This window comes from Parus major, chromosome 9 (genome assembly GCF_001522545.3).
Source record: "Parus major isolate Abel chromosome 9, Parus_major1.1, whole genome shotgun sequence".
NCBI classification, from domain to species: domain Eukaryota; kingdom Metazoa; phylum Chordata; class Aves; order Passeriformes; family Paridae; genus Parus; species Parus major.
This window is the reverse complement of record NC_031778.1, coordinates 8435980-8460856: the sequence shown is the minus strand read 5'-3', so window position 1 is coordinate 8460856 and position 24877 is coordinate 8435980. Positions and strand designations below refer to the sequence as shown.

Here is a 24877-nt window from a genome sequence, read left to right as displayed (position 1 = left end):
TTATAGATCAATATTTATTCTTCATCATTTTATGACTTAGTAGAACTTGAAGCATGTGTCTCTGTCACAGCATTTAAAATGCTTAATAAACATTGTCAGCTCTTTAGTTTGAACAAAACCAAACAACCTTGCTCATGTAGTGGTCTTGAAAATACATACTGAGCAGATTGGAATGGACTTCGTATTACTACCTTTCATTAAAGTTAATATTGTCTTATGAGTTGGTATTCTGCTGTGTAATCTGTCTTACAAGCACATAGATTTCTCAAGTTGTTCACAACTTACTTTTTGGCAGAGGCGCAATAAGAAATGCTTGCCAGATGTTAATGATTCTAGGTCTTGAAGGAAGGTCAGTCTATGAAGAAGACTTCGAGGCTCCATTTTTGGAAATGTCTGCAGAATTTTTTCAGGTACAGCAGTATTCTAATACCATATTTGGAATGTTGTTATAACTCTCTGGAACTGTCAGATTTGGTGGTGCTTTACATACTTGGTGCTTTTTTGATGAGTATATCCATCTCCATTAAATGAAATAAGAAAAATACTAACTTTGCAAGAAAAAGTAACATAGATTTCAGAGAATTAGTATAATTTGAATGTAGTTTTGAGCTATGGGTGCCAATGACATGTACAGTAATCATCATGCTAATCTCATGCCTGCTTTAGTTTATTTCATGTAACTTAGTCTACATCTGCTTTGCTCCCACAGTCTTTTTGAAATGCCAGTAGCATGAAAGGTTCAAACTGTTTCAGGCTTGGAAACCTCTCAGACTGCCTTTGAGGAAACTCTGTTTCCTTCATAGTTTCCACATTTGTGAGTTATTTTTTGTAATAAAATAAACCAAGTCAAGGAACTAAACATATCCAAGTGGCACTCCAGTTGTTGATCAGCCACCAAATAATGTGATCTAAATATTTTCTGAGTGGTTTTTTTTTGTGAGATAGTTGGAGGAGGAGAGCCAGTTAAATGCTTGTTGAGTGTATTCGTGATCATCTATTGCTGGAAATTGATAGAAATTTTAAAATCCTGTGAAAAAATACCTGAATAAGGTAATTTGTGAGTCTCCCATTTCTTATGCAGGATCAACTGTCATATGCTCTGATCTCTAAACTTCCTTGAAAAGCAGGAGCATATGTTGCACAGCCATTTAAATGTCACTCTTCTGTTTCTCATTGGTGCTTATATAAAATTAAGAAAAAGAATTACTTCCATTTAAGTTCTATTATTTAGCTCCACCTGAAAAATAGGACATCATTTCTCCAAAGACTCTGCTGATCAGTATGAATAAAAACAGTTTGACATGAAATAATGTGCTCAGCATTGTCACTAATGAGAATAAGGAGAATTACCATAAAGTTTTATTTGGAAGGAATTTTTGATCCTTCTCTTCCCCATCTTTGTTTTCTTTGAACCTGTGGCTAAAACTCTAGTTGGTAGCTGGAAACTAAGTTGGCATGGGTTGTTTTAGTATGAGAAATACCTTGTTTATATTGCATGTACCCCCTTATGTAACACATTTAATATAGTAGAACCTTTATTTTGTGTTGTGTATGTGAATTTTGGGTGTGTTGGACTTGCTGTGTTTGATTTGAACTTGCTTATAAATGCTAATCTGACATGTTCTCTTTTTACCCTTTACAAAAACGTCTAAAGTATTAATTTGTGTTAATCACAGATGGAAAGTCAGAAATTTTTAGCTGAAAACAGTGCTTCTGTGTATATAAAGAAAGTAGAAGCTAGAATTAATGAAGAAATAGAGCGGGTGATGCATTGTCTGGATAAATCAACAGAAGAACCCATTGTGAAAGTTGTTGAGAGGGAGCTTATTTCCAAGCATATGAAAACTATAGTGGAAATGGAGAACTCTGGGTTAGTTCATATGCTGAAAAATGGGAAGACAGAAGGTAAGACTGCATCATTTGTGAGACACAAATGCTTCTGATAGTGCTTATTGTTTTTAAACGTGGAATAAGTCAAGCTTAACATTTGTTTTCCTGTGTAACTGTGGAAACATTTAGTGACTGTTTCACAAACATCTGAGACTATTCAATGACTATTAGATGGCTCTTAAAATAGAGCCCATACACTTGTTTCTGTTTCTTATCAGATACAGGTAGTTTTTTAGTAAACCAAGTATCTCATAAGAAGAGTACAAATCCATTGCAGTGCTTTTTGTCACCAGTTGACCATGAGCCATTTTATTACTTCCATTCCTCTAACGTGTATTTGTGAAAATGCATCACATGTTTTTGGCCCACAGGCAGTTGTTTAAAAAGTGCATGTGTAAAAGATTTAAACAGAAGCATTGCAGGACCGATTCTTGGGGAGGCAGCATTGTTGAAGAACGGAGTTGGCCATTTGTAAAGGATAAGAAGCAGCTTATTGAAGTGGTTGAAACAGAAGGGCTTGGCTTGATTTGCTTTTCCCTAATAGAGGTTAATGTGGGACAGAGTGACTGAATGAAAGTTATGGAAATAGAACCTAAGTTTCTAAAGCAGCATAATGAAGAGAGGGATTGTAGTAGCTATATTTAGAAATCAGTGCTCACTCTAAAGCCATGAGAATGGGGAACAGCCTTGCTGCTTAGATTAATGGCCTTTGTTCATTAAAGCAACTTCACAATTACTAGGTGATAGAGCACAAAGTGAGTACATTTCCTAGCTGTAAAAAAAAATTACTGTGTTGAAAAAGAAAGTGATGATACTATACTTAACGCTTTCTTCTTTAATATCCAGTTTAGATAACCTGCAGGCTGAGGGTGCAGGGATATTGAAGGGTATTCATAAAATACAGGAATTTCTTTAACTTTTATAGGCGTTGCTTTGATTAAATTAACTAGTAGAGTGGAAATTCTGCTTTGTGAAGGTGAGATTTTTTCATAAAGGTACAAGAATGGGTTGTTCTTTTGGAAAGCAATGTTTAGCCTAAGCCACTTCTCATTATATTAGGTCGATGAAATGTAGTAGTGTCAAAGTGAATGACTGGCTTTAAGACAGATATAAACTAAACTCTAAATTTTTGCCAGTTTTTGCTTTTCATACAGAAACAAGCATCTCATTAGTGCTGTTGGTTTACCTTACTTTCAAAAAAAAAAAGCCCCAAGCCCACAAAAACGTTTGATACTGTGCTTGACTGGGAATGATAATCTTGGAAGCTACCTTCCAAAATACCCCTGGAAAGCATAATCTTGCTGAAGGTCTAATAGGTTCACTATCCTTTAGCATTAACATAATATTTTGCTGGCCTGGAGGTCAGCAATGACAGGTTCCTTGCTAAGGACAACCTAGAATAATTGAATAGAGTCTTTGCTTCTCATTTTGATGCTGCTGCAGTCAGAATCTTGTCAGGGCTAAAGGAAAGAGGGGATCAGAAGAATTTGGTGCCTGAGCTATTACAGGATGCTTTCTGTGGCTTAAGTGGCTGAACTTCAGCTGTCAGCTTTAGCTCTGAGATGAATGAGTTACAGAAGTGTAACAGCCAGAGATGTCCTGCATAATCTCTTATTCTTGCTTGCAGACCTTGCTTGCATGTACAAGTTGTTCAGCCGTGTGCCAAATGGTCTGAAGACGATGTGTGAGTGCATGAGCTCATACTTGAGAGAGCAAGGCAAAGCACTGGTTTCTGAAGAGGGAGAAGGAAAGAATCCAGTTGACTACATTCAGGTAGTTAAATACTTCCTTTTCTTTCCCACATTTCCTACATTAGCAGTTCACCACATACACAATCTATAAGGTATACTTTAGTATTGATTCAAAAGGGGTTGTTATTAATAAGCTAAATTTATAAATATTTTTAATGTATGTTCTCTTAATCTTCAGACATGTTTAGAACTCTTAAGTTGGTTGGAAAGTACATACTAAGTTTTTGTGCTTTTAGTAGTTGTTTTTAATAAACAACCTATTCAGCCTGATTACCTAACTGCTGGGAACTTCTTGGATTTCCCTAAATGCTGTGTCTCCAGAGTGATTGTATGTCTGCTGACAAATAGCTTTATAGCGTCCACTTTGTTTAATTTTATGTAACATTAGCTATCAGTGTTTATTGAGGCAAAAATCACATGGCAATATTTCATGGCAAGCTTAGCTGTGACTGAGAGGTGAATGTGTTTATCAGTCAAAACAAATTACTCATTCCATTCTCTGTCTCCCTAAGAAACAGAACAGTTCTGCATGTTAAAAGATGTGAGTGTTCTTTCTTGTTCTCTCTCTCACTAAGTGATGTGTACCATTAATTTATCAAGATCACAAAATATGCTTCAGTACTATTTGTCATTTTTTCTTTTCCATTGTCTGTGAGAAGATGGTTTAAAATTTGCATATAAAACCTTTATTGTTCATTGAACCTTAAAGCTGTGTTACTATAGCTGGAAGATGTTTTATATTTAAAGTGAAAGTGTATATTCATTAAACATTGTTTGAGGTTTTTAAAATGTGTGGTTCAAGTCCTTGTGTCTGTTCTTTGTGAGAAACATTTAATGTACGTCTGTCAATCTCTGCTGTTATGAAAACAATAACTGCTAGAACTGGTTACTATTTGAAGAAGCCATTTGAGTATGAAAGCATTTTTGATTGGATTATTAATTTTCTGGCAATGCTGAAGCAAACTTCTTACCATGCTTGAACAAGAATCACCTCTTCAAGGCCTGCTAAAACAAAGAGAGAATGCCCTTGAAAAACTACTAAAGATTAAGGACTCTTACATTTGTGGTGGTGTGATTTAGGAAAAAAAAAAAACAGAGTGGGGGGGTGCAAATGATGTGAAAAATAAGTGTCTGGATTACTTTGAAGTAATTTTCACTCCTGATGGGCCTAAAGAGATATCATAAAAAATTTAACTGAGAAAGATAGATCTAAAAGCTTAATTATAAAGATAGTATCAAGGTTTCCTGTCACAAAGGTGAAAATCAAAATGAGGCTGAGGAAGACTTGTGTATGTGCTTTGGCAGAGCTCAGCCCCTCAGTATGGACCGTAGCATCTCATGAACATGTCCTAGGGCAGGGATTGACCCTCAGTTACTGAAGACCCCCCAGAAAGGTTTATCCACCACTTCCACTGAGGGGATGGAAGCAGAGAGGTGTATCTATGCATTGAGAAACCACCTTGCTCTTTTCATCTCAGCCATGCTCATGTGAATCTGTCAAGGAAAATAGCACTGAGGAGACAGACATGGAAGCTGCATTGAAGCATCAGGAAAAAACTCCATCATAGCTCAGCACTGCTTCCACAACATGACATCACCCTGAGCATAATTGGTGAGATGATTGCAAAAGCATTGCCAGGGGATTAGATTTAAAACTTTGTGTAATAGTTTGAAGGGATGTTGAAATGCTTTTGTAATTCAAGGTACTAACAGTTTCTCCTGTTTAACACCAGGTTGTTCAGATGGTGTACTCCTGGAGAGGAGACATGAGCTAACCTTGGTAAACAGAGAGATAGTGGGATTTACTTTGAATTTAAAATTTCTAATACGCATTAATTAGCCTGTCTAAAGATCAATCCTTTAAGTGAGATGGTGAGTTCCTAAGAAACATTACTACTTCTTTGAGTAATTCTTGAATGGCTTCTTTAAGTAACCACACATGAATAATTTCTTAAGAGCCTGAAGATATGAATGAAGTAAATATCATTTAACTTGATGTGTTTTTGTAGGCAGTGGTTGTCTGTGACAAATCTAAGTCTCAAGTGAAATTTTCTCTCCCTGCTTGCCAAATGCTGTGTCAGTTAAAACGTGTGTATTATTATATATACTTAGCAAGGTGTTCAGGTCATTTTAAGATGCTTTCCCCTTCAGATGCTTTAATCTTGGGTGAAGATGGTGTGAAATCTAAAAATGATGCTGAGAATCCAGTGATTTATTTCAGAGGAAGTGATTCAGTTCAGGTCCCTGATGCTTGTATTTAACTTTCACATGCTCCCAGTGACTCCTAACGATCAGCAAGAAATACGCGGCCGAATAAAGCAGAACACGTCCCTGGATTAAATTAGAGGGAAACACTAACACTGACAAGTTTAGGCCTGTTGTTGCAGTGTGTTTTCTCCTCAGACTTGTTCAGTAGCTCATGGGATGCACTTAATGGGTGCTTAGCCTCCACTTTCCCATATGCTGTTTATGATACTGACTTTGTCCATGTTGTTTGAAATAGAAAAGGCTTAATGAGTGCAACGAATACCTCCTTTAAGTTGCTGATTCAAAAATGCAGGAAATCAACCTGTTTAGCAAGGGTGTTTTAAAAGCTTTCTTAACTGAGAAGTATTTTATAACAAACCGTACCAGTGTTTGACACCGATATTTTAGCCAGTTTATGTAAAAATTGCTTCTATAAGAGATTCATGGCAGCAATAGAGATTTAAAAATGGAAATGAAATTTCAGATACTTTCTAACAACTCAGAATGCAGAACCTGTGACTAGATCTGGTCTTCTCTATGGCCCCATCTGTTATTATTGTTTCCCAGCTTACAACTTCATATCAGTGAAAATGGTTTTGCTTTCTTTTCATTTCTGAAAGGGTTTACTGGACTTGAAGAGTAGGTTTGATCGCTTCCTTCAAGAATCTTTCAATAACGATCGGCTCTTCAAGCAGACGATTGCGGGTGACTTTGAGTACTTCCTCAACCTCAACTCCAGGTCTCCAGAGTACCTCTCATTATTTATTGACGATAAGCTGAAAAAGGGAGTCAAGGGAGTAAGTATAAATCAACTCAAAATATCATGCTTTTTGCTCTGTAAACATGGATGGAATTAAATTATGCTACTTCTCTAAGAATTATTTTTATATTAAGATAAATGACAATTTTACCTTCAAAAAAGTATACGTAGCATGTCTGGGCTTGTAACACTTGAGATCTCAACTTACAGAAAAATCAGGTGGCTTGTCACCTACCTCTGGAGCAACATACTGGAACTACTTACGTCAGATACTGCCTCAAAGAACAATTCGGTTGTGGTAGATTCTGTAGCTCAGTTCTTTTGAAACCTTACATATAATTTCCTTATGTATATTTATAGTTTGGCAGCTCTTACCATTATCTAATAATTTGTTTGGAAAGTTAGAAAAAAGGGTTTGTCTTTGCTGCTTTTTACTGTTTTTACATACCAAAGAACTATTAGCATATCTGTCTTCTAGTTCTAAGTACATCTGTTGCCTTCAGTCTTTGCTTCTTTCATGAAATTTTCTGACATACAGAACCCAGAACTGGACAGGATGATGGTTCAGCTGAGGCTTCAGTTACTTTAAATAAAACTTAGTATTAGAGCATACAGCTTATGCTTTGGGAATTAAATAGTAAATTCTGGATTTTTATAAAACAAATAATCATTTATTTGTATGGCACTAGTCAGGCTTTGCAAAACATGTCTGAACAGTTAAATGCTTTCATTCCAAACTAGCTTTTCTACTCCTAATACTGATTTCCCTCATGTTTTTTATAAACTTACCCAGGAATTTTTACTGTATTTATCAAGGCATTATACCCATTCACTGTTTGCCTTCTCCCTTGCTCTTGCCTTTCCCTTCATTTTAGATCTATTTCTTACTCCACTTTATTGAATTAGTGCACTGTTCTTATAGCTGTCAATCATATGTTGGGCCAGTTTTGTTGGCTACTGTTAGACCATCTGCTGCTGTGAATTACTTTAAGTACTCAGATTGTGTAAGACACTTTTGCTGGAAGATTAAAACCAACAAATTATTTCTTTTACAGCTAACAGAGCAAGAAGTAGAAACTATATTGGATAAGGCAATGGTTTTATTCAGGTTTATGCAAGAGAAAGATGTTTTTGAACGCTATTACAAGCAGCACTTGGCAAGAAGACTTCTCACAAATAAGAGTGTTTCAGATGACTCTGAGAAAAATATGATCTCCAAATTAAAGGTAAGACAGTACTTTTTAACAATCCTACTTTTTAAGGATTTTTCTTTCTTTCTTTTTTGTTCTTTCATAAATACGATTTCTTCTGTTTTTACAGGAGATGTATAGGTAATGTTAATCTTGATGGCTGGTAAATACAGAGTTTATTCTGAAAGCCCCAACAGAAAATACAAAAGGCTTTTCAGATATTTTCATGGAAATAAAAGGAACTACTGACAAGCCCCTGTGATGAGAATGCAATCTAGAAAACAATTTTTTTTCTAACTTTTTAAATAACAGGACAACTGCAGTGACTGAATTTGAAGACTGTTTTTTCCTAGATTTTCTGTTATTCATGGTACAATTTTGTTATTGCTTGTCTTGTTTTTATTTGCCTCCATCAGCAGACTGGTGATAATATTCAATTCCTTTTTGATGAGTGCTTTAAAAAAAAAAATCTTGGTATCAGTCTCTAGAAATACGTTTTCCTTATTTGGTTGAATACTAATTAAATAGACCAAGAGATGGAGAAGGCTGAAGTTGAACAGACCTTAAATGAAATTCTATTGCAGGTTCTTCTCAAGTGGCATGAGAAATTATTAGAGCACTTCTGAAGCAGAGGGATCCTAAAATCTAACTGCACTAATCCTTATTTTTGACCTTCATATTCTATCAGTGAGCGAAGCCTGTTTGTATCAGATTTCTCCAAATTTCTCAGTATTAATTCCTGCTCAATTACCTCTCCACCACTTTTAGCCTGCTGATTCAGAAGGCACAGGGCACACACACATTTGCAAAATGAATCAGTGCACATGAAGTGCCCTTTTTTCTTGCAGAACTGCAGAGTGGTCAGGATGCTGAAGCTAACACATTTCCTGTCCCATGTATTCACATTGTGGGTTAGAGTCTGGCACACCTTCCTGCATGTGCACATCTGTCTGTGCACATCTGTGTGCAGATGTTCCTGATTCTCACAAGGCCTAGGAATCTTGCTGGGTAATCTGCAGTCAGCCTTCAAAATGAAATATTCCTAGGACAAGAGGAGTTTCCTTGTGATATAAATAGCGCTCATTTCCCTTTACAGGGAAATGAAATTGTGCTAAAAGCAGGTGGAAGTGTATGTCTTGATTTGATAAGCTTTCACAGTTTTTTTAGTATTATATAGAAATATAAGACAAAAATACAATAATGGAGTAAGTAGAAGAAAAACAAGTTAAGATCTGTGTAGAGTTGGATCTTTATATAGATAGGAAACTTCTCTGAGACCTGAATGTAATGCAAATGGAAATTCCAGTAATCAAATTCAGAAATGTAATTTTGGGAATATATGAACTTATTTTAGTCCTGCCGTTTTCTTATCAGAAGCTTTATTTTAATAGTGTTGGTACAACAAATTATTTTGTGTGTTTTTAGACTGAATGTGGATGTCAGTTCACATCGAAACTGGAAGGAATGTTCAGGGACATGAGCATCTCAAACACAACGATGGATGAGTTCAGGCAACATCTTCAGGCGACAGGGGTAAGTGCTGGGATCTGTGTAGAGACTCGAGTACTGCCAGTTTCATTCCATCAAATCAAATCGTGTGTCCAAAGGGCTGGGCCGTGTGTGCGTGACTCTGCCAGATGGCACCGCCAGGGGGTGCGCTGTGCCCGCCCCCCTGCCCGGCTGTGCCCGCCCCCCTGCCCGGCTGTGCCCGCCCCCCTGCCCGGCTGTGCCCGCCCCCCTGCCCGGCTGTGCCCGCCCCCCTGCCCGGCTGTGCCCGCCCCCCTGCCCGGCTGTGCCCGCCCCCCTGCCCGGCTGTGCCCGCCCCCCTGCCCGGCTGTGCCCGCCCCCCCGGCCAGCTGTGCTGCACTCCAGGGGCCAGTCGCCAGCTCCCATGTGTATTGCCCAGCAAAGCCGTCCCATTCACATTTTTCAAAGTTAAATCACCAGCTGTGATGTGTATATTTTGCTAAGAGCAAGAAAAACACTGTGTGCTGCAGGTATTTGCAAAGCACACCATCTCATGTTGAGCTGTCCTGACACAATTAATGCCTTTGCTAAAAGCAAAACTGCCATTTTATTGCAAATTTCAAAATTTAGTTTTTCAAGTTTTCTTACAAATTGTCAAATATGGATTTAGTTGTTTAATTAGAAAAATTACACCTTCTTGTAAAAGTAGACCCCTGGAATATTTTAGGGGGGCATAATTCTTTTTGAAATGTTTATTTGCTCTAAAACACTAGTTTTCTGTACTGATAACTCAGTAGCACTTAATAGTGATAATAAACGGCCAAGTAGTTCCCTGTGTGCAGGTAATAGGGTCAGTACATCAAAACTGTTTGAATCAGTTCCAGAACTCTGAATGCCAGGAATATTTTCATGGATATACTCTGTCCAGTGTCCCTGGTTGTGCAAGGTGATATGAAATCTTTGTTGTCTTGAAGCAGTTGGCTGAAATCCTCCTCATCAGCATTCTGTGACTCATCATGAGTAGGAGAACAGCATGTTCTCTAAGTGGATTCAAAAAAGGATGGAGAGGAAGGGGATAAAGGTGTTTGTGGACAGGCAGTTTTATGACTGGTTCATTTGGTTTCTCTGTTTTAGAGGCTAGTCTTGTTTTGCTTCTGGAGTGCTTGAAATATAAATTTCAATAAAAATTTGTTGGAGCATTCCCGTTTTTTTGGTAGCATGGTGGGCTTGGATATGTAGGGGAAGAGGGGGTTGTGCTTAAAAGGCTCATGTACTTTACGTGACAGTCTTAAAATAAGTGAGTTAATAAATGGTATCTCTATCTTCTTTTTAGCTATGTACAGCTAAGAAGATGAATTTAAAATGTTAACAGATGTTCTGTTAGGTTTTACTTGACACTTCATTTTTCTCTTGGCAAGACACCAGCAGTTCATGTGATGGTTTTCTTTTGATCAGCCTAATCATGGCCTTTTATGAAATTTCCAGAAATACTATTTAGGAAATACAGGAAGATTTGGGGGATTTTGTTATTGTTAAATTGCTGATGATACTGTGTTTTATATTAAATAGTTTGTTCTGCTCCTTTTTAAACAATTTGGGTACCTTGAATGTGTACAGTGCCTCCTAGAGGAGTCAGGCATCTGCTTTTCTCTAAACCTGCAAAGTTTCCTTCTGGATGCTCTATCCTGAGATCCAGGCAGTGCCAAGGTCTGTGTAGATGATTGGCTTGCTCTCAGAAAGTTGAAAGCTCAGCACCAGGGAAAGTCCAGGCTAATAGATTGACAAATTTCTGTAACTGTGATCCTGGAACCTTTCTTGGAGTTCTGTAAAGATTGGATCACTTCAAGGCACTTTCCACTAGTTCATACCATTTTTATGCTGAAAAGACATCTTGTAAAATAAAGTGCTTCCAAAACTTTTTTGTGCTACCAACTGCTTAGTGCTCTTTAGAATGTATGATGGGAGGCATTCTAAACTAGTGCTGTGTTCTGGTCTGGTAAGACCAAAACATTTTGGGAAATTGTTGCCATCTCAGCTCATATGCTTCAGTTCCAGATAAAAATATTTTCTGTGTCTTCTGTCTGCATTGATGGCCTTTTCCCACACTTAAGCTGGAGGAAAAAAACTGTTGAAGCTTGTTTAGGTTTTTCAGAAGTTTCCTGGGCACAAGCTGGTTGCTGCACACAGGCATTCAGTACACACAATACAAAGAATCTTCTCTAGCTCATGGCAATGCTACTCTGATACTGAATAGTGAAATTTCTGAGTTCAGGTAGCACTTTTTGACCTAATAATGTGCTCTAGTTCTGTATAGCGGATTTTAGGAATACCTAGTGAGGTATCCCAACTGGCATCACTGGTAGCCAGACCGTTATCACCTGCCAACACATCTTTATAGATGAGCACTTGAGCTGAGGAATGTTTCTTCACCAGTGCTTGAATCTTCAGTCACGGAATAGTCCCAGTTCCTTAGGGAAGGACGATAGGTGGGCTAAGAGTAACTGTTAACATTGCAGTCCACAGATAAGCTCCTTATGGGTCAACATCAGATAGTCAGCATTTCCTCTGCTTCCAGTGAGTACATTTAGAAAGAGTTGTTTTGAAACTGACTCATTTCATGCAACCCAGCTTTATTGCAAGTCTTCAAAAAACCTATTTACAAAGATTTGTTGCACATATCATAAGCTCTGTTTATGATCACAGACATTTAGTTCTTGGTTAAGAATTCCTTTTGTTCAACTCTGTATGCTCTTAAATGCCAGAGGGGAATAATGTAGAGGATTTTTGCTGTACCATCTACTCTGACAGTGATGAATCAATGTATTTTTTTGTTTTGCAAAAAAGAATGTTTACAGATACGTCTATAACTTTTGTAGTTAGACAAAATTCTAAGTATTTTACACTGATACAGATAAAGCGGTGAAACATGTTCTTGTTTTAAAATAGAGTATGTTTTCTTCCAATTACCCTTAGGTGTCACTAGGAGGTGTTGATCTCACAGTGCGTGTCCTCACAACAGGTTACTGGCCTACCCAGTCAGCCACACCAAAGTGCAACATCCCTCCAGCTCCCAGACATGCTTTTGAAATATTTAGAAGGTATGTATTACTACAGATTTTTAGGTAGAGGTTTTAAGAAGAAACTTTCTAAACTCACCTGCACACATTTTTTTTCACCTGTACATTTTTTTTTACCAGCTTTACTGTTAAAGATGTGCTGGCAAACTGCTCTTCTTCAGCTCATGTGAAAATTGGAGAATGCAATAGTTGTGTTATGATGACTGAGATTTTAAATAGAATTCTGACAAAAGTTAATGTTTTGAAAAACCAGAAAGTTATAAATGTTTTAAGAATGTCCTCAATAGCTCTAAAAAGCTGTGTAAGTTTTAAATATATTTCCTCTTTAATACAAAATGTGAGCTATATATTGTTTTCATTTCAATTCTATTACAGATTTTATTTAGCCAAACACAGTGGGCGACAGCTGACACTCCAGCATCACATGGGTTCTGCAGATCTCAATGCCACTTTCTATGGGCCTGTTAAAAAGGTAGAGAATCAAGATTATATAAATATTGTATCTTTTTTTAAAAGTAAACAAATTCATATTTTTTGTAACTTCAAAATTTTGTAAAATAAAATCAACCCCATCGAGAATGTAAGAATAAGCAAGTGATTCCTTCCATCAGCCTTACAGTCTGATTCTTTTTTTGCAGCAGTTTTGCTTTGATGATTTTTTTTTCCTCTGAATCTGAGTGCATCACTCAGCATCATCTTTTACTTGTAGAAAAATAGTAAATGTGAACTTGAAGGGACCGCAGTCATTTGAGTGGTTTGGATTCTTTTTGGCTGTCAGCGAAAGATGAACAGAAACTTGTTAGTTATTTTTGCTAAGCCAAGTTTATCCTGCTTTTCATATGCAGAGTGCAATGTAGACAACATTTTTTCCACACACAAGACTCTACTAGAGTTTATAGAAGTATAATGCTTAATTTGTATGTGTACAGGGAAGGAATTTTGTAGTGATTAGACCAGTACTAAAGTGCTAAGCTAGAACTAGTATTGGCATGATGCTTGGGAATGTAGGAGGCAGAAATCTTACAACAAAGTATTACAACAATAACATGCACTTGTGAGAATGTTGAAATTAATGTAGGGTAAATAGGTTGACAACTGTATAAGCTTAAGAAAAACTTGGAGTATGGAGAAGTGAAGGAACAGGGGCTTCAGGGGTGGTGAAGTCTCCATCCTTAGCAGTGGTCAGTGTTTGATTGGTGGCTGTACATGGCCTGGGCTGGGCTGGTGGCTGGACCACAGGACCTCTGTATGGGCCTCCAAGCTCAGTCTCCCTGGCATTGTACAGCAGCTGCTGGAGGAACATCCTGGTCATTCCCCCAGCTGTTTGCTTTCCTCTCTAGGCTGATCTAGAGAAATTTTTCACCATGAATCGTTCTTCTTGTCAGGATAAAACATTTTTCAGTGCCGAACAATCTAACAGTAGTTCTGGAATTTTAAAACAGGAAGATGGCTCAGAAGTTGGTGTAGGAGGTGCCCAAGTAACTGGCTCAAATACACGGAAGCACATATTGCAAGTCTCCACTTTCCAGATGACAATATTAATGCTATTTAACAACAGAGAAAAATACACGTTTGAGGTAAGTGCTGTGGGTCTCTTACCTGATTCTAAATAACTGGTTTGGGCACTTTGTTGTCCTCTTGAGTTAGGCATTTGAAGATCAGGTGCCTTTCATTCTATTTGAATATGGATCAGACCAATTAACACGGGAAACAGGTCATTAGCAGTGCACCTGGGAAGCAGTTCTAGGGGAGGATATTATTTGGGAACAGGTTTCAGATATGTTAGAGAGTGGTGAGTGTGGTTTTGTTCTAGGCCATTGAGCTGTAGAAAAGCTGAAGTTGAAATGCAGCAGGTGGCTCCATTTCCTCATTTTGTCTTTGAGAAACTGGATTTAGAGGCCAAAGGGTGGAGAAGGGTTTGTATCCTGGCTTCTTGAATACCTAAGTAAAATTTGCAGCCTGGACCAAGCTGGGGGATGAATCAAAGAACTTTCAGCCCCTCTCTGAGCTGATCAGCCAGAAAGGACAGTGAAGAAAGGTCTGGATAGATTCTTAACAAGGAGACTAGAGGGGTGTTGCTGGGAAAGGTTGAAATGTCACTTAAGAGATGATGATGAAGGCTTTAGGAGAGGAGGAGGATCATGTGCTTTGTTATGTGAGCACTATATGGTAAAGAGAAATTGATAGTTTTGTTTTGGACCTTATCTTTGTTTGAGAGAGCATTGGCAGCCTTGAAAAGCAGTATGGGTGCAGTTTGAAACAGTCAGTTTCCAGGTTTTCTCATCTGTTTTTGACTGTGCTATGCATAGTAATCATTTGCTTTTTTGTTTGGATTGTTTTCAGCTTATTTGGCATACTTGTAGCCTGTTAATAAAGAAAATTTCTTTGAAATGATCTCAGTAGTGATTAAGGCAGGCACGATTTGATAAGACACTCTTAATAAACTACTGATAATTTAAAATGTTATTTTAGAACACAAAGTCCTGTGTGTTGTGAAATCCATTGCAGGAGCATTACAGCTTTGAGTACTTTGCAGAATATTTGAGGGAGTGAAAACAAGGAAGGGGACTTAGCAGCTCATTTTTTTTCTTGGAGCTGATTTTGAAATTGGGCTGGTGGCTGCCTTATTCCATCAAATTGCAGTCTTGATCACCAGTAGTGATCAAGTTATTCATGTATGGGTAAGGTAAGTGCCTTACCCATACATGAATAAATAACACTTGGGAGAGCAGTGAAAAATACAGTTTTTAATACCTGCTCTAAATTACACTGTATTTTACCAAGACCAGATGATAGAGAAATATGTTCATCTGCTTTTACATTGTATGTTTTGTTTATTTCTGGTTTGGGAGTTCTTAAGCTATTACTTTGTGTCCCATTTGAACTAAAGCATTAAGGAGGCATATTTGTGTTGTTTGGTTTCTTTGGTGAAGTGTGTGGGAGTTGTCTTTAACTCCAGCCAGGAAAGCTTATGAAAACTTCAGAGGAGAATGAATTTCATCTTTGTTCATTTATTACTGGATACCCTGAATAACTTCTGAGTGCTGGGCAACCTTTCCTTCTCTGTTGTGTCAGATGTGTGAGATGAGTGCTTTCAGTGCAGCAGAGCATGTGAGCAGACTTGTGTGTGCTTGTGTATCCTAAAGCTGTCTGATACACAAATGTTTCTGCAGATTCACAGCTCAACAGATTCATCTGAAGTTGTCTTCACAGCTGAACAGACTTTGCTGTTTTATTTTGCATTCAGTGTAATTATTAATTGCAGACTTGGTAAGATCCTCATAATAATCCTAATAGGCCATGTGACTGAGGAAAAAAATGGGATACTGATAATGCAAAAATTATCCATAAAATACTATGGAAACTTGAAAAATTGTTGCATAGAAAAATTTCTTCACAGAAAATGTATACATTTATTACCTTTCTGTACAGCAACATTTTATTTGTATATGCAAAATAGCTATTGGCCATATAGGTCTAGGTTAATGCTACTGAAGTGGAAGAATCTTCATGCAGGCCTTCAAAGAATGCTAATTTTACCTACTAATTCAATTTTTTCTAATCAAGTCATATAAAATTCAACATATTTTTCAGTTGATTTACATTACAGCTCAGTATTTTAAAAGGTGAAATGCTCACTTTTTGCAATGCCATTAGAAATAAGCATGGTTCTTTATGTTTAAAAAACAAGAAATATAAATGTGACCGTAGCAGAAGTTAAGTTGTGGAATAATTGCACAAAAATGAGAGATTAGAACAGTAAACTAGATTACTTGTTCCCTCTTTTTCTGATGTCTGCTTTGGAAGGTACACAAGTTGCAGTCTGTAAATAAAATTAAAAATACTTTTTATTATTTCAACAAAATTGCAAAGTTCTTTTCCTTTGGATTTTTCTTTACATTTTCCTTCTAATAATCTGTTTTCTTGTATAGTACTGACAGAGTTCCATACCTGGAATGATCTCTTTTGCAGCCCCCAGACAGAGCTCTCACTTGGTAAAATTTTAGCACTAAGATTTTGTAATCAGAACTACTCCTGTGCATAAATCTAATGTGGTCTTTAAAATAAGGCATTTTTGGAGATGGGGAAGAAGTATACATTTCTCATTGCTACATCAAATATCTACATAAAAATGTGTTCAGAAAAATGTTATGCTACAGGCTAAGAGAAAGAGAGCACAAGAACATCTGTTATCTCCATTTACATTCATAGCTGCATTTTTTTTTATTCAGCTCAAAATTTTTGGCTCCTTCTGAGGCAGCATATTGCAGTGCAATTCTTTGTGGTCCTTACTTTAGCGCTGCCTTAAAAATTCTAAAAGTGAAATGGTTTGAGTGTGTTCCTGGCTCAGCTGCTGAGTGAAGTAAAATAGCAAATACACTGTACTTTATATAGGGTGGGTAGCATGAAACCTCCTCAAATTCCCTTTTGGCTCTTTGTTTCACTTTTGGTAAGAGCAGAATATATATATATATATTCTGCATGTCCCCATCATTACATCATTAATAAGCTGGATTTAGTTTGTAGCCATTAAGGCTTTTCATTTATCTAAGCTCTAAATCTGGCACCTTCCCTTGGTTTGTTAAATTTTATGCTGATCTATCCATTTCAGTAAGATCTGTTGGTGTGACCATATAAAGGATTATATCTTCTTGAAATTTTTTTTTTTAAATACCAGTTTGTGCTGAATCTGAAAAAAAAAAAAAAAGTGTGAAAATGACAACTGTGTTTTAAATAAAGCAGCAAAGGAAGAAAATAGTAACTTTCTATGAGCAGCTTGGGAAGAAACATTTTGATACTAGGAAATAGTTAAAATATGTGGATATTCATAGCTTATTTCAAATGGTATTTCTGAATGCATTATTCTAAGAATACTCTTAGGAACCTTTTAGTATTTCCAAATCATCTACAAGCAGGAGGTACCAAAAATCCTGAATTTTTTTTTCACTTTGGACTTGGTGATTTTATTCTTTTTACCTTATTCCAGTTAATTTGTCAAAAACAATTTCACATGAAGTCAACACTCTGTGCTGGGTAGAGTTGAAATATAATGACTATTTTGTCTGAGCCTTGGCATCACAGAGAGCTGGTAGTGAGATGCTGTGTATGAAGTGCAGTCTAATTCCTGATAAAAGTCTGAGACAAAGCCAGTACACCCAAGTCATTTTTATTTTATGTTGTCAGTGGTGCCTGATGACAGAAAAGTGGCTGTTTTTTCTGGGTTGATTTAAGAAGTAACTTGAATATACTCAAAAAATGACATTATTTGATAGAATTTTGATTTTTCTGGTCACTCTTTAAAGAACTTTTAACAAGTTGTTTATAGTTCTTTACAGATCTTATAATTTTGATCACTTGGAGTTGTTACTCCTGTTTTTAGCCTAAGGTCATCACATGGACTTGTGTGCCATGAGAATCAGGAATTTATGGGGACAGTGTAAGGGTTTGATACTGCCCTTGAGACCAGAGTTGGGGAAGCTGAGGAGGGGATAGCTCTTGTGGACAGCTGCATGGCTGCAAGGTTTGTTTTTTCTCTTTAGCTGCTACAAGTCCCTCAAGAGTCTGAATGGGAATGTGAAATCAGAAGTGTCTGCAGTTTCCTCAGGCTAGAAATAGGAAGAAAAGAGATGAGGAAAAATGAACTTTTACTGAATGGAAGCTCAGTAAACACATTAGGTCTCAGCATAGTTGGCCTTCTCCTAGAGCATATTAAGGCATCATTCTGCATCCAGTGCAACTTCTTTACTAGCTCATGACTACTGTTAACTTGCCTAATATCCATCTCTGCTGACTCTTCAGGGCACTGAGAGGTGTACACCAGGTTATGTACATGTTTTACAAACAGTCTGAGTTCTTCAAAGTTCATATGTTTGCTGCACTATAATGGGCTCTTTTTGTATTTCACCTGGAAGTCCTAGCCACAGGCATCTGGGCTGTAAATAAATAGTTTGAGTTATTGAAAAGGGTGGTATGATCAATCTAGAGTATTTGTATGCTACAGTGAAACCAGAAGGGTTTGCTCCATTTGTAACAATCTTTCTAACAGTGTGGCTGAATACAAAAGCATTTGTGCAGCTCTTGGTCAGGAATGGTCATGAACATCATGGATGTTTTGCATCACTGAGTTAGTCAGAATGTTTGGTTTCACCCTGTTCAACAAACCCTGGAAACAGTTAAATCCTTTCATCCCTCTCAGAAATTGCAGGGAAATGGAACAGCTGGTTATTCATTCTCCTTCCAGCTCATGGTGACTGTTCATTTGACAGGATTCACTGAGTGCTGACCCAGGTGGATCATTTTGCACAGCACCCACTGAGACCTTGCTGCTGAATGAGTTCTGACCTTTCAAGTGCCACAACTGTCACAGTATTACTTTGTTAAGCACTCCCTGATGTTGTTTCCAACACACAATACTTTGCCACAGCCATAAGCTAACCAAGTATTCTTCTTTAGGAAATTCAACAAGAAACTGATATCCCCGAAAGAGAACTGGTTAGAGCCCTACAGTCCCTTGCATGTGGCAAACCAACACAACGTGTTCTCACAAAAGAGCCCAAATCAAAAGAAATAGAAAATGGTCATATATTTACAGTGAATGATCAGTTCACATCTAAACTACACAGAGTCAAGATTCAGACGGGTAAGTCAGCTTTATATTCTACTCTCTTGCAGTCACAAATCTGCCTCAAAACTTCAAATTATCTTTTGCAGAATTAATGTCTGTAGAAGTGAAAGGAGAGACTTTTTTTTTCTTGATGATTAGTTGCATCAAAATGAAAATTCAAGTGCCAGGAAAAATGTGGAAGTCAATTAAACCTTTTACTTTACAAAGTTTGTAATTATCCCTTACAGGAAATACTGAAAGAAAAATAAAGTTCAAATTAAATAATAAAATGAAAAATATGCTTCTCATTGATTCAGAGATAGGAAAATTGCCTCATAAGTTGCTGTACTGCAGTGAAATGAGTGATTTTTTAGCCCATGATACAACAGCCATTTTCAAGTACCAGGTAGCTTATAATGGTTTTGGGCAATGATTTGGGTTTAATAAATAAGGGAAGCTGAGTGTATAATAACCACTTCATTAGCTTATAGAAGTGCTGGTGCTTTTGCTTGTAAGCAGATTTGAGTACTGTTCAAATTTTAACATAGTAGTAATTAAATAACAGTTTGTTATCTTGTCAGTTGCTATCAAAATATGCCAGAAAGTGTTAATATGTTCTTGTGGCTGCTTTTCATTGCAAAAAAAATCAACTGTGAGAATGTCAAAACTCAGGAAAATATAACTTGATGTCTAGCTGAAATAAATAGTGAAGCTAACGCACAATGAAACACATTTTCATTTTGCTAACATAATCTACGCTCTCTGTTTTCTTTAAGTTGCTGCCAAACAAGGAGAATCTGATCCAGAAAGGAAAGAAACAAGGCAGAAAGTAGATGATGACAGAAAACATGAGATAGAAGCTGCTATAGTTCGGATAATGAAATCTAGAAAGAAGATGCAACACAATGTGCTAGTAGCAGAGGTATGCTTGTACAGAGTTTTGGTTTTGCTATTAGCTCATTAAAGTTACACAGCTCTTACTAAAATGATTCTAAAAGGCTTTTGAGAGATGCTATATTTAACCCATCCTTTCTTTTCTTTGTGTCTATCTGAAGACATACCTGAATCCTTACCCTTCACTTTAGGATGTACACTCACGGGTGTATTTAGTTTTTCTTCCTACTTTTAGTGCTGTTATGATGTTAAATTGCTTGAAAAGCAAACCAGCAAACCGGTGTGCTTAACATTATTTTTGGCTTTGATCTTGTTACTGACTGTTAGGTCCAGGTTTGAGAGATTTGAGCTCTTAGCAGAGAGAAACAGCCCTGCTGCTTTTCACTGCTAAGCTCACACAGCTCCAGGACATCACACACTTTGTACTCCTGAACTCCCTTAGTGCTGTGAAATTGGGAGCATTAACAGGCTGTGACCATGCCTCTGTAGAGCTTTGAATCATACCCCAACATGAGCAAGGCAAGTAGAGGGACTGGCAGAAGTCCGTGGGCTTCTTTTTATTCTTCATAGTTGTCACCATCTCTGTCTTAATACATTTTTCTGGTTGTTGTGTTCTGTTAGGGTACTTCAAGATCTTCCTTGGGCTGTGATCTCATTGTTGGGTTTTATTTTCTTTCAGGTAACTCAGCAGCTGAAGGCCCGATTCTTACCAAGTCCAGTTGTTATTAAAAAACGTATTGAAGGACTTATTGAGAGAGAATATTTGGCACGAACACCTGAGGATCGCAAAGTATACACTTACGTAGCATAAAATGCGTTCAGAAAATTTGATTTATTCTTGGACTATACTCTTCGCATGAACTGGGAAGTTCTTTTAAATCATTAATATTAAGACGACCATCTTCTCTATTAAATTACATGTTCTAGACCATTCAGATCAAGCCTTTTACTCCTTTTGAGAGTTTTTGACATGAATTAATTGAGCTTCAGGCTTTTCAACGTTATCCCTGTAGAGATCATCCTTACAATTCTTCGGGAAAATGTGAATGTGCCGCGTTTGTTTTCAATACTGTATGAAAACAGAGAAATAAAAATGACTTTAGAAAATACAGCTCATTTAAAAAAATAAATTTGTTGGAATTTCATTTCCCCAGATCTTCAGTGTTGATGTAAATGTGTTTCTGTAGTGTTGCTTAGCACTTCGCGCATTGTATAAGTTGGGTTTAAAAGAAACCACAAGTGGTAAGGCAGAATTCCCACTTACCTTGCTCTGCTTCAAATGTTTCTTTAACTAGACATGTTTAATTTAAATACTTGCTAATTTTTTGAAGACCCAAGAAGACAACTTGAGCATGTTTCACTCTTCCAGCTGCACTCACTGTTCCAACATGAATCAGGAACTTCTGGGGGCTCAAAAAAGACCGTAATAATTTTGGCTTTCCCTTCTGTAATTTGAGTTCTTCTAAATTATATTGATTAGGTTTTTTTCTGGTTTCTTTATAGGAAAAAGGACAAGATTTTAGTGTGTATAAACTGTATAATAATTTTTGCTGTTGTACTCACTGCTGATGGTGGATTGTACAGGGCGATGTTTTTATTTCACTAAATGTAGACAAAATAAATTTAAAATAAATGGATTTAGTGTACACAAACAACTAATTCAAGTGTGTTAGAGTACAGGGTTGACAATCTTTTGGAATTAATACTGTCCCCTGGGGAAATGTACTGGGATTATATTTTGTTAATAAACATCATAGATGGATCTGTAGCCTTAGGGCTTCCCATCATAAATGCATATTTCAGGAGATTAAAGTGAAGCCAGCGTGCACTATTTGTTTTTAAAAATGCATTTTAAACATGCAATAAAAAATTGTTACTGTAATGAAATTTTTAGTTCTTACCCTGGAACTTTTTTTTCTTCTTGACAGTATGCTGCAAAAACAGATTAAAAATAGCAGTTTGGTGGCATCATTCTTCTCACAGTTAGAAATTTTTTTGTGCATTGTACTTCCATTTTTATTAAACCATATTTCTGACATTCCAATGCACATATTCTGTGCTTTCCCAGCCATAACTATTTTTCTGCTTTAATTCAAAACAGTATTTTTTTCATCTTGGTTTGCATTACTTTCACCCATAGATCTTTTAAAATATAGTTGGGATGGGCTTTCCAATGTGAAGAGCTGGATATGAAACAAAAAGAAAAGCTTGGTTGTAGAGCATCTGCCAGAGCAGTTCTTGATGGGCTGTGCTAAACAAGTGCTTAGTGCTGCTGCAACGTTCCAGTGTGACTAGAGAGTGTTTTTCACATTGTGCCCACAATTATACCCCTCTCCAGCCTGTTAAGGTACAAGTCCTGGCTGTTTTTCAGGAGTAGAATATTTCTTCTGAAGAGAGGGACTGGAATTAGGGTCAATTTTAGCTTGACTATTTGGAAGCTTTTTCTATGAAGCTTTAAGTTTACTGCACGCCCCCAACACACCACACACACACAGAGTAGTCATTAAATCTACAGGAGGAGATGGTGGTGTCTGAAGAACTTCTTGCCCTTGTCCAATTCAGCCCCAAAAGAAATGAGCTGGGCCATTGGCCCTGTTGAAAAGGCATTTGCTGGCTGCTACTAAAACACCTCTGTCTGCACAGTGTATGCAAATCTGCAGTAGAGATGTGGTCATTGTTTAGCCAGGACAGGGAGCTCAGCTGGGGTTTTGACTTTGTTTAAAGTCATCAGAAACGTCTTCCTCAAAATATAAATCACTCTTCCATGTACCAATATGAAGGTTTTCTTTTATGCATACCTGACTCACTATTAGCATCAATGTTGTGATACTGTGTGTTAATGTTTTCCCATGTGCTTTGCAGGGAGAAATGGGTTCCAGTCCTTTTCCCTTCAGTGAAGTTTACAGAGACATGAGTGTTGTGATTTGGGACAGGAGGTGTTTGTCCTGTGCATTGCCTCTATACTTCTGTTACCCATCAGCTGAAGTTTCCTACTTCTGGTGGCTTTTGGAAGCGCTAAGGCTAAATGTTGTGTGAATGACTTTATAATTAGGTGTTGAAGAATATGTTTTTAAGAGCTGTGTGGGAAAGAATGTTTGCCAGAACAGCAGGTGGTGATGACTATCTTCAGTAACAAATATTAAGAGCATAATTTCCATTTTAATAGAATTTTGAAGACACTGTTCAGGAAGGGACTTCTGCTGATGTCAGATTCCAAAAATATGCTTTTACCATTGAATAGTGAGGTAGAGGATTGAAATATGGAGAATGTGAAAGCTCTGGTAAGAGAGAACAAGACATCACTAGGACTGTGCTTAAGGTGAGTTTGAAGTTTACATGTTTGTATGTTAGTAGGATTTCATTTACAATCTAGTAGAATTCTGCGAAGCATTATCTAATTTAGTTTCTTAATTTCTACTTAAAGCTTTGGGGTTTTTTTTTTTAAATTTCATCAGTAGGATTGTAATTACCAGTGTGAGTGCAATTATTAGTAATTTGGTTTCTTTGCATTAATGTGCAGCTATACACAGTAACAGGACCTAATAAACATGGAGTTTAAGTCTGGAATTTTTAAAATTAAAAGTAGGGTTTGAGTTTTATAGCTGTTTGAAGATGTGTAGGCATGTATTTTCCTTGTACACAAGTTTATTTAAAAGGATTGAAAGTGTGCTTCATCTACCATTATATGAAATGTGATAATCCTATGGATCCCCGGTGCAGTTCTTGCTCTTTTCCATGTTCACTACCTTCACAGCTTTGATTTACTCTTTGTGTCTCCTGGAATTAATCCATGCAATTTCTCCACTGGCTACAGAATAAATGAACGCCAAGATCAAGTCTGTGATGTTAAGCTACTCCTGAATGCAATGTCTTTCCTCACCCCTTTTCTAAAGACAAACTGTTGGCCCTTAAACTTCCAATGCAACAAAATTCGTTTTACTTGCCACTGCTCATTGAGAATTGGTCACTGGTGTCAGATGTACATTCCCTCACCCTGTGGAAACAGAAGCCTTGCACTAAATATGCTGGATGACTGAAGTATTTTTATTCACATGTATTGCAAACAAATTGTACCTTGCAAATTAAGAAGTACCTGGTGGGTGGCACTTGCATATATATATATATATATATATACATATGGGAATAGATCCTGTCATAATGCACAGTTTTGGGGATAAGCCTGTACAGAGAAGTACCAAAAACTGCAATTACTTGTGGCCTCCAGATCCTCTGTAGCTCAAAGCCTTTGGCTCTGCTTTGTTCCTCATGGTGCTTAGAGGTGAGCTGGGCTCAGATCCTGAGCTCCCCCTTCCATGGAGCCCTTTAGAGCAAGGGTGTGACAGCCTAGATCTGGACTCAGTAATGTGCACAGCTGGCAACAGGCATCATCTTATGTGTGTCTGGGACAAAGCTGAATTTCTGTTGGTACTCTCATTCTGATAGCTTAGACAGTAAATGTAATAACCATTGTGCTCAATCTGAGGTGTGAGCTTAATGGTTCCTCTGTCCTCTGGAATGTGTCATTCGAAAAGACTGTAAGATGCAGAACTTACATATCCAACTGAAAGCTGCATAAAGGTTTTCAGGGCAGCAGTACTGCTACTACTCTTCTGGCCTTTGTTGTGCAGGGAAGTGTTGGTAGATTGTACCCCCAAGCTGCATTTAATATTCTGAATCTTTCAGCTGTGGTTTGTTTGCTTTAAGTCATGGACATGGCTGGACCTCTTGCCCCTGGACAGTGCATGCTGTGCTGGCATTAGTATGTGTCAGCTGTATAAAAACTTCATCCCTTTCCCTTTCCCCTTCCCTTCCCCTCCCCTTCCCTTCCCCCAAACCAGAGCTTTCACGGGGAGTGAGTCCATGGGAGCTAATGGATGCAGTAGCTTTGAGATGAGCACAGAGCTTATGGGTAGGAAAAGAAGTAACATTTGAACATACAGCAGGGCTGTTCTGCTAATTGTTCTTTCTCCTGCAGTTTGAAACTTAACTTTTATTCC

General features: G+C 37.4%; 1 protein-coding gene across 1 annotated transcript in view; it reads left to right on the top strand.

The window, feature by feature from the left end:
* The window catches only part of CUL3 (cullin 3), a 35757-nt gene extending 14243 nt beyond the window's left edge, over window positions 1-21514 (top strand). The window contains exons 4-15 of the mRNA XM_015637797.3: window positions 296-410; window positions 1677-1905; window positions 3518-3663; window positions 6509-6685; window positions 7704-7874; window positions 9264-9371; window positions 12279-12403; window positions 12758-12854; window positions 13825-13959; window positions 18836-19022; window positions 19763-19908; window positions 20560-21514. Coding sequence (XP_015493283.1) covers window positions 296-410; window positions 1677-1905; window positions 3518-3663; window positions 6509-6685; window positions 7704-7874; window positions 9264-9371; window positions 12279-12403; window positions 12758-12854; window positions 13825-13959; window positions 18836-19022; window positions 19763-19908; window positions 20560-20691 — 1768 coding nt within the window. The 3' untranslated portion in view covers window positions 20692-21514. The remainder of the gene's footprint in view (window positions 1-295; window positions 411-1676; window positions 1906-3517; window positions 3664-6508; window positions 6686-7703; window positions 7875-9263; window positions 9372-12278; window positions 12404-12757; window positions 12855-13824; window positions 13960-18835; window positions 19023-19762; window positions 19909-20559) is intronic.
* The last annotated feature ends 3363 nt before the right edge of the window (window positions 21515-24877 follow it).